This window comes from Xiphophorus hellerii, unplaced genomic scaffold, assembly GCF_003331165.1.
Source record: "Xiphophorus hellerii strain 12219 unplaced genomic scaffold, Xiphophorus_hellerii-4.1 PGA_scaffold_66__1_contigs__length_299863, whole genome shotgun sequence".
Classification (NCBI taxonomy): Eukaryota; Metazoa; Chordata; class Actinopteri; order Cyprinodontiformes; family Poeciliidae; genus Xiphophorus; species Xiphophorus hellerii.
In genome coordinates, this window is record NW_022587641.1 from 47,348 (window position 1) to 57,302 (window position 9,955).

The 9,955-nt window shown below is 48.3% G+C and overlaps 1 protein-coding gene across 1 annotated transcript; it reads right to left on the bottom strand.

Annotated features, from left to right (window-relative positions):
* Window positions 1–9,625, bottom strand: LOC116716555 (protein SMG8-like). The gene is made up of 6 exons (XM_032557378.1): window positions 8,959–9,625; window positions 5,375–6,275; window positions 5,034–5,179; window positions 4,281–4,602; window positions 965–1,518; window positions 1–728 (listed from the first exon to the last, which is right to left on the bottom strand). The coding sequence occupies exons 1-6, from the start codon at window positions 9,577–9,579 to the stop codon at window positions 519–521; spliced, it is 2,754 nt and encodes a 917-aa protein (XP_032413269.1). The 5' UTR covers window positions 9,580–9,625; the 3' UTR covers window positions 1–518.
* Window positions 9,626–9,955: the final 330 nt, after the last annotated feature.

A 9,955-nucleotide genomic window follows, 5' to 3' on the forward strand; every position in this document is an offset into this window, starting at 1 on the left:
TGATAATTAAATGTTATTTATTTACAAAAATGAGAACATAAATCAAAAACCAAACTAAACATTTTTAAACTGATGAATCTGCATGATACACATGTTGCATTTCAGTTCTGAAACTTATGAAGCCAACAGGAATCCCTGATTGAACAAAAAACATGCACAGCACCCCCTACTGGAAATTACATTTCCCATTTTCAAATTCTCCAGAAAACTTAATTGTTAAAGTTAGAAAAGATATTAAATGTACATAAATCTGGTTTCCTTCAACAACTTACAAACAGTCGAAAACCTCAACAATCAAACTCTGATTTTCGGAGCTCATCAGCTTTGCTTTAGAAATCACTGCAGCATAAAGAGACGGACTAAAGGCCTTTTGGTCATGATAGCTCGCATTAGCATGTAAATGATGATGCTTCCATTCTTCAGAAATGAACCTATAAACTCCTGTGTGCATCTTAAAATCCCAGACTGGATTCTGGCGCCTGGTTGGCCGTGCCGACAGCGCCGTGGGTCACTGAGGGTCACTGCGGTGGGTTGGCCGTGCTGGCCCGCAGGACGCCTCGCAGCACCTTGTAGTTACTCAGCGGCTGGTTCTCTTTGGGGGGGAAGCAGGGCCCGCGCTCGGTGGCGTAGGAATACGGAAAGCGCAGAACCCAGAAGCCGTCGTTCGGCAGCGTCACCTCCGTCTGCTCGGGGTGGAAGATCGGGCAAGGAGGAGCGCCGGGCTGCACCTGCAAACAGAAAAACACTGAGAGCAAAGCAGCAGCAGAACTAAAACCATCACAATTCAATTCAGACTGAACCACCAGAACCATCAGATCATGAGACAGAGGTTTGTTTTAGGAAAGGGTTGGAGTCAGAGAGCTGACATTTATATCATTTGTATAATCAGCAGCTAAAGACACAACTCTTTCAATAACGGCTTCATCATGAATGTCCGTGGCCCTCCTGGCTTGCCGTAGTTTACCTGGGGGTTCAGGGTAATCTCCAGCGGCGCGTCGGGCACCACGACGAAAAGCCGAGCCAGCTGAGCGAAGTGCGGCTTCAGGCCGCGGCCCTGGGCGGGCGACGGGACGTAGAGCGGCATGTCGGCGTTCAGCACCCTGCTGGCTGGATCTTTGGCGCCGCCCGGCCCCAGCGCCTTTACGATTTTGTCGGGCCCGCTGCTGATGAAGCGCCGGCCCCGACCGTCTTCATACTCGAACCCCACGAAGGCCCTCGCCGCGTCGTCCCTCCGACGGCTCCGGCCCGTCCCGGCGCCGCCGCGCTTCCCCACCGGGTTCTTGTTGGGCGCCGGCCAGGACGCCGTCCCTCCGTCTAGAGGCTCCGTGGGGCCGGCGTCCTCCTCCGAGCGAGAGCGGATCACCAAGTCCCAAGGCAGCAGGAAGGAGGAGCCCGGCAGGAAGCCCGGCTGCTCCAGACCAGTGTGGCAGTTGTAGGACTTTGCTGGTCCCAGTTTGAGCAGAGACCAACTGGAGAACTTTGGGAGGAGACCTTTGGGACAGGCGGAGTGCGTCATTCCTGGAGACAGACAAAAACAGCAATGTGAACACCATATTCCACTTTTTCTGCTTTGTTCATTGGATTTGGCCAAATATATAACTTCAAAACATTTTGTTTAATAAGATATATTCATATAAATTTATGCAAAACCACTCATTTTATATACAGCACCTTGTGAAAATATTCAGGCCCCTTGAACTTTTCAACCTTTTGCCGCTTTTCAGGCTTCAAACATAAAGATCTAAATTCTGGCCCGTTTTTCCTTGCAGAACATTTGGAGCTCAGTGAGGATGGATGGATGGAGAGCTTGTGAACAGCAGCTTTCAGCTCTTTCCACAGATTCTCCATTGGATTCAGGTCTGGACTTTGACTAGGCCATTCTAACACCTGGATATGTTTATTGTAGGTTTTGCTTTCTGTTTGAGATCTTTGTCTTGTTGGAAGGTAAATCTCCGTCCCAGTCTCAGGTCTTTAAAGACTCCAACAGGTTTTCTTCCAGAACGGTTCTGTATTCAGTTCCATCCAGCTTCCCTGCCCTGCTGAAGAACAGCAGGCCCAAACCATGATGCTGCCACCACCATGTTTGACGCTGGGGATGGTGTGTTCAGGGTGATGAGTTGTTGCTTTTATGGAAACATATCTGACCAGAGCAACTTCTTCCGTGTTGCTGTGTCTCCCAGGTGGCTGGTGTCAAACTTTAAACCAGACTTTTATGGTTCTCTTTGAGAAATGTCTTTCTTCTTGCCACTCTTCCATAAAGGCCAGATTTGTGCAGTTTACCACTGACTGTTGTCCTATGGACAGACTCTCCCACCTCAGCTGTAGATCTCTGTAGATCCAGAGTGATCCAGAGTGATCATGGGCCTCTTGGCTGCATCTCTGATCTTCTCCTTGTTCCAGATGAAAGTTTAGAGGACGGCCGGGTCTTGGTGGATTTGATCTGATACTCTTTCCGTTCAATATGATCGCCTGCTCACTGCTGCTTGAGGTGTTTAAAGCTTGGGAAATCTTTTTCTTTCCAAATCCAGCTTTAAACTTCTCCAACAGTATCAGAGCTGCTGGTGTTCCTTGGTCTTCATGATGAGAGACCATCACAGAGCAGCTGCATTTATACTTTATTATAAAGAGGTGATTCTATTTACCATCATCAGTCACTTAGGACAACATTGGATCATTCACAGATCCAAACTGAACTTCTGCAGTGAGTTTGCTGCACTGACAGTAAAGGGGTAAATAAAATGGCACGTCCCACTTCACAGGTTTTTATTTGTTAAAAAAGTTTAAAATATCCGATAAATTTCGTTCCGCCTCTCGATTGTTGTTGATTCTTCACAAAATAATAAAAGTTTTAGATCTTTATGTTTGAAGCCTGAAAAGCAGCAAAAGGTTGAAAAGTTCAAGGGGGCCGAATACTTTCACAAGGCGCTGTACTGTACATAAACCACTTTCCTTCCTTCCATCTATCAGATGTTGGACTTCATTCATTCTGTCTCTGAGCTCCACCAGGTCCAGGAACCGGTTTCAGGACCGACCAGAACCCCTGAGTGTAAATTACCTTGAGAAATATGAGATTTTTTTTTATAAAAACAGGCTTTAATGCCGAAAAACGATCAAATGTTACAAGCCATACATGTCATCCAAATGGATCAGAACCAGAGTTACATTCACGTCCAGCACCGGCCCACTGAGCTCAGCTGATGGACGGAACCAGGTGAGGCAAAGACTGGAGAGTTTAGCTTTTTATTCCTCTCTGCAGTCTGTTCCTCCCTACAGGCCAGTTAATCAGGTTCAGTCTAATCAGTTTCTGTCTGTTTATGTGTGACTGCCAGCAGTCACACATAAACATGGTTATGTAAGATGCAGCGTCTGTGTGTAAGCAGATAAAAGAGGCTAAAAGAGATGGAAGAAAAGACAGAATCTACAACACAGATATTTCCATGGAAGAGTCACTGCTTTCATGTTGCTAGCTGCTAGCAGTTAGCCAGCTAGCAGCTAGCTGGCTATAAAAACCATTTTAATGAAACTCAGAGGCTCTGAACTTTTTGCTGTGACTCAAGTTTTGTTTTATTTGGGAAGACGTCGGTGTTTCAGAGTTCTTTTCCCCCAATCACTGGCTGGCATTGATGATTGGGTTTATGATCATATTGGACTGCTGCGAATGCAGGAGTCAGATTATTACATTTATGTTGGAACATCATAAACTCAAGCTATGAACGATCAACTGGTTACAGGTAAATTCAGTTAAACCCACCTGCTGCCCCGACGGGTTCTGTGTCAATGATGTAAAACACTTTGAACTGACCGGTTGCTGAAATGTGCTACACAGATCAACTTGACTGACGTGCAGCTGCAGCAGCAGCAACTGCAGCAGCAGCAGCAACTGCAGCAGCAGCAGAAACAGCAGCAGCTGCAGAAACAGCAGCAGCAGCAGCAACTGCAGCAGCAGCAGAAACAGCTGCAGCAGCAGAAACAGCAGCAGCTGCAGAAACAGCAGCAGCTGCAGAAACAGCAGCAGCAGCAGCAACTGCAGCAGCAGCAGAAACATCAGCTGCAGCAGAAACAGCAGCTGCAGCAGAAACAGCAGCTGCAGCAGAAACAGCAGCAGCAGCAGCAGTTCTCTGACTTTATGGGATGAACAGAAACTCGCAGAGGGACACAAAGCGAAGGTCGACAGGCGGTGGTCATTTAAATGACGTCATCATTTGATTTTGTGATATTCATTTTTTCACCGCAGTAAAAAAAACTCGCCGGTGTTCCCCTAAGCAACTCGGCCGCCCTACCTGGCAGGTACTCCACGGTGGACGGCTGGCGGTCCACGAGGCTCGGCCTCTTGGGCTGGACCGGGCCGTCGGCCGGATCTGCGTCCGCGTACGCCCCCAGGCTGTCGGTGGACTGGCCCAGGCTGAGCGCCAGGCTGAGGCTGGCGTCGCCGGGCGTGTGGCTGTGAGCCGCGCTCGTCTCCTTCGGCCGCTCCCCGTCGGCCGACGTCTCTGACGGCGGCCGCTGGGCCCGGTCTGAGGCCGGCGCCGGGTCCGGAGTGCTGGGCTGGAAGACCGGGAAGTCGATCCGCTCCAGCTTCCCACAACATTTCTCCTCCAGGATCTGAGCGCGACAGAAGAGACAAACTAAACCTGCTTTCCTCCAGGTGGAAACAAAACGAGCCAACGGGAAAATACCGAATCAGATGAACGGTGAGACGGGCTGATACCGGTCCAATAGTTTCAAGTTTCAGAATAATAAGAAAAATACCTTATTGTTAAAATATCACAGAGAGTTAATTGATGAAAGAAAGGAAGGAAAGATGTATTTGTAAATTGGAAAACCTTTTCTGTTAGGGAAATGTTTCCATAAACATGAATTGTTCAAAAAGATGATTATTTTATTTCTATGATTTCATTTCAAAGTCAGGTTCAATCTCACAGAAAACAAAGAAATATTCTCTAAACAGGAAACGGACTCCACTTCCTGTCCGGTCTGTCTGCAGCGTAGATATCTAGAAATAGATTGAACTGGTCTGCAGCGTAGATCCTGACCTGGTAGAAGTCGTGGTTGGCAGCCTGGGTGTCAAACGGATCGTCTCGAGGCGCCTGCTTCCTGCCGCAGTTACAGGCACTGGTGGAGCGCCCCCTGCTGTTGTGGTTCATGATGGGCGGGTTGTGGTCCAGGTCCGGCTTCTCACCTGCAGAAATTACATTCATTTGGGAGGCAAACTGCTGACAGAATTATGATTGTCAACTATTAGATTAAAATTAATTCCAATTGATGAACTAATAATGTTCACTTAAACTGTCTTCATCAACAGTGGCGACAGGAGCCGCTAGCTAGCATAGCGTCCCGCGCCGGGAGCCGCTAGCTGTCCGGCGGAGCGTCTGACCTGGCTGAGGCAGCAGGTGGAACTTGTGCACGCAGTGTTGGTCCGTCAGGCTGCGCTCCTCACACAGCTGGTGGCCGTTGCTCCAGAACTTGTAGCAGTCTTCGTGAAGCTGCACCGCATAGCGTTGGAAGGCCACGCCTCGCGCGTGCTGGCTGTACACCCGCAGCGCCTGCGCCAGCTGGTTCTTGTGGACCGTGGTGGTGTAGTTGTGAGGGAGGTTGGACTGGTAGGCGCTGTGGGCCAGAGGCAGAGCTTTCTGACACCGGTTTTCTGAGAACTTGGTGTCGGCGTCCAGAAAACCATCCAAGACCTTCACCTGGCTTTGCACCTTGGTGGCCAGCTCGGCCAGCTCCTCGTCAGTGTTGGTGATCAGGACCTGGTAGAGTCGGGAAGCCAACTGGACCCACTTGGTGAAGGTCGGCAGCTCAAAGTGGGAAGGTTGGGGGTTGCGGCCGACGCTGTCGTCGAAGCCCTTCTTGGTCAGAACCAGCTCGACGTGCTGCCAGAGAAATTCCTTCAGGCTGCAGTCCACCAGCTGGCCTCCCATCGGGCCGCCGGACTCTCTGCTGCCGCTGGGCTGCCGAGCTGACCTACGCATCTGCTGGTACCTCCTCGGCCCGGTGAGGACCGGGGCGGGGTCTTGATCCGACAAGACGCAGTTGGACCGCAGCTGGCCGAGCAAAGCACCCACCGGGTCCTGATCTGCTGCCGGGATCACGTAGACGAAGGCCTGGTTGGCGGGCACCGTGAACAGACAGTTGCTGCTTTGGTTAGTGAGGACTCGGCTTTTACGGAAGATCCGGTAGATCTGGTCCTCCAGAGCGTGCTGCAGACGCCTCCTCGGGGAATGCTTCTTGGGCTTTTCGGGGTTTCCTCCAGAGTCCGAGCCGTTCCCAGGGACCTTTGGAAGAGCAAAGAGAAGAGAAGGAGTTACTCTGTGAGCGGCAGACTGGCCATCGGGAGCTCTGGGGCTTTTCCTGCTGGCCTAGCCACTGAGAGGCGGGGCTAAAGGTTGGGGTCATCTTGCACTTAAAGCTGCAGAATTTAACTTTTGTAGAAATATATTTTTTACACATTTTGTTGAAACTGTCGCTATATTAGTTTGCTATGAGGTAATCTATGAAAAAAAATCAAGCTCCTCTGTCTTCCCCCAGAGCTAACTAGAAACAACCAATCAGCAGGGAGCCGTCAATCACAATCTTGTGTGGCGCTGCTCATCCCAGTTTTCCCTTCCCTATTGCGCTCCGCTATGTTGCAGCTAGCATAGCCACCAATGACGGCGAATGGCGGATAAACGGTTTTCATGTAATGGTAAGTTCTGTTTCCACCATTAGCGCATTTAGCCGCAGATACACCATGTTCCAAATTATTATGCAAATTGGATTTAAGTGTCATAAAGATAAAGTTTTTTGTTGTGCTATTAAATTTATAGATGCTATTGTGTGTCAGGGCTCTTTGAATCACTATAATTATTTCAGAGATCTGGTTGATTAGTTTGTCTGGTCAATTAAAGGAAATCTACTGAAGAAGGATGTTCCACATTATTAAACAGGCCACAGGTTTCAAGCAACATGGGAAGAGAAAGAATCTCTATTGATGGAAACCATCAGATAGTGTAGTGCCGTATGACAAGATATGAAAACTTCAGATATTTAACGAAAACTGAAGCGTCATCGTACTGTAAAGAGATTTGTGGCTGATTCAGAACAAAGATGGTTTTACAGATAAAGGCAGAATGAGGAAAGTTTCTGTTAGACACATTCATGGGATTAAGAGAGCAGCTGTTAAAATGTCCTTACAAAGCAGCAAACAGTTATTAGAAGCTGCTGGAGCCTCAAGGTGGAGGATCCTCCAGAGGCTTGTGGTGCATGAACCTACTATTGGGCCCCCTAACCAGAGCTCACAAGCAGAACCGGGCCCAGTGGGCCCAGCCGGACATGAAGATTAATTTTCAAACAGATTTGTTCACTGATGACTGCTGTGCAACCCTGGATGGTCCAGATGGACGCAGTAGTGGATCGGTGGTGGATGGCCACCACGTCCCAACACGGCTGTGACGTCAGCAAGGAGGTGGTGGAGTCATGCTGTGGGCCGAATCATGGGGAGAGAGAGAGAGCTGGTCGGCCCCTTCAGAGTCCATGAAGGTGTGAAAATGACCTCAGCAAAGTATCTGGACTTTCTGACTGATCACTTTCTGTCATGGTTCCAAAAGAAGAGCCGAACCTTCAGTAGCAAAATCATCTTCATCATAACAATCCACCATCTGATGCTCCCAGGAAAACCACTGTGTCATTGGCTGCTATGGGCATAAAGGGCAGAAACTCATGGTGTGGTCACCATCCTCCTCTGACCTCTGACCTCTACCCTACTGAGAACCTTTGGAGTTTCCTCAAGCAGAAGATCTGAATCCAGTTCATATCAACCAGCAGCTCTGGGAAGGTTTTCTGACATCCTGCAGAGAAATTCAGCAGAAACTTTCCACAAACTCACAAGTTCAATGGATCCAGAATTGTGCTGTGATATCAGAGAAGGTCCAACGTTAACATGGAACTGGGTCTGTTAAGATGGTTCTGATTGAAATAGCTTTTGATTTTAGTACATGTGAACACTTAATGCTGCACATTCACAGAATGACCGTTTGCAGTTCTTTATAATCCATAAAATGTTTAGAAAATCTGCTGTGCATAATAATTTGGAACATTTTGCATTTTGAGTTTTTTATTTTTGAAAAAAATCCTGTTGTCATGGGGATCTTTGTTCAGTAAAATGAGATTTATACTGTAATAGTTCATGACTTGAAGATTATACTGACCATCATTTGCATTGACCATTTAGGAAAACCTGAGAAAATATCACTTGCATAATAATTTGGAAGATGGTGTACATGAAGTTGACTGACAGCGCTAAGCCCCGCCTCCTGGGGATGGTTGGTTGTTTTTGGTTCATTTCTTCATAGCAGCTAAGGGAGGAGGTCGATCTGCTCACAGATTTTCTGTCTCATAAACTGTCATAAAACGACGACAGTTTGAACAAATGTGGAAAAAACTTTTTTTTAAATAAAAGCTACAAATTGCAACTTTAACAAAAACAATCCATGCTGTTCATGCAGCACAGGGAGGCTGCAGGTGGAGCAGGTCGTTCCATTGAAAAGCCTGCAGGGATTCGCCTGCTCTGTTGTCGATCAGAACTCCTGCATATGGACGAGAACAATGAGCTGAAGTTTCCCCAACAGGGAGGCTGTTATAAATATTCATATTAACTTGTTTCTGATCCATGAATGTCCAGAAAATATATTTTCTGACACTGGATGGATGGATGAATAATGAACCAACTGCTGGAAGGATGACTGGATTGAGCGCCAAAGAGAGAGAATACTAAATAATGGGTGGAATAAAAATAGAATTTGTTGATTCTCTGGCCTGAAAATCCTTCAACTCTGGGCTTTTCCTGCGTAAGAAAATCTTTTTCTACCTTTAGAGAAACTCAAGACCAAACCCTTTTAGGAAATGAAACCCGTCGGAAGGAAAATGGCTGAAGCTTCAACATGAAACCAGAACTGAAGCAGCAGAAGCTGCAGCTCAGACCTTCAGAGTCGCATTCATCTGGAAGACGAACAGCAGCCGCGGAGGACACGGCCTGCAGTTCAGCTTCCACTCTTTGGACACCGCGCAGTCTTTGATGGCAGCCCGGATCAGGGGCAGGACCTTCTGCCGCAGGGCGTCCAGGGCCCGGAACAGCCGGTCGTAGGTCACATCGAAGGTCTGGCTGGGGTGGACCAGCAGCAGGACGTGGCACACGGAGAACATGTAGAGCAGGTGCAGGCAGTGCTGGCGGTCCAGGCCCTTCCACAAGTCGTGGGCGTCGACGTGGCTGATCCCGGCGCTCAGGGACCGGCAGGCCCGCAGCAGCTGCCGGCTGTCGCAGACGGAGGACAGCAGCAGGTACAGGACCCGGTTCTCCTGGTCGTAGAGAGCCTGGACGTGGCTGTCCGATGAGTCGCCCTCCTCCGACCCGAACAGAGAGAAGATGTGTTTGTCCGCCAGCGTGTTGAGGAGCGCCTCCTTCAGAGCCCCGGTCTGGGTGCTGCTCTTTCCGAACACACCGACCACACACAGCCCGTCCTCCCGGCGAGAAGCGTCCTCCTGCGGCTCCGCCCGAAGCAGAACCCCGAGGTCCACCGGAGGAGCCATGTTCGCCTCCTTCATGACGGAGAACCGGGGAATGAAAACAGAAACGGAACGGTTTCCCTGCACACTTCCGGTTCCATTCACTATAACGTTCGGGTAGGTACCACACTTTGATTTATTTAAATTAACGACTCCGTTTTGTAAAAATGTCACTCAAGATGTAATTAAACCTATAAATAAAGCAAATTTTAACTACATGTGGAAGGATAAAACACACTAAGACCTATTTCTTTTAATCAAAGAACAGGATTCAACTAATTGTTACACCTCTTCAACACTGAAATAAACGGGATTTTTCTGATATAAACAGTTCAAGACAGTCTGAGTTTATCCTCATAAAAACTTAAAGATAAATAAATGAAATAAAATAAATGAATTATGATGTAAAATGCTT

Bases quoted from the DNA above. Each gene is read 5' to 3' on its own strand.
- LOC116716555 (XM_032557378.1), bottom strand. From the start codon at position 9,579: ATGAAGGAGGCGAACATGGCTCCTCCGGTGGACCTCGGGGTTCTGCTT. The intron at 5,180-5,374 runs GTCAGACGCTCC...TAATTTCTGCAG, and splicing joins CCACCTGCTGCCTCAGCCAG to GTGAGAAGCCGGACCTGGAC. The intron at 1,519-4,280 runs GTAGGGCGGCCG...GTCTGTCTCCAG, and splicing joins CACCGTGGAGTACCTGCCAG to GAATGACGCACTCCGCCTGT.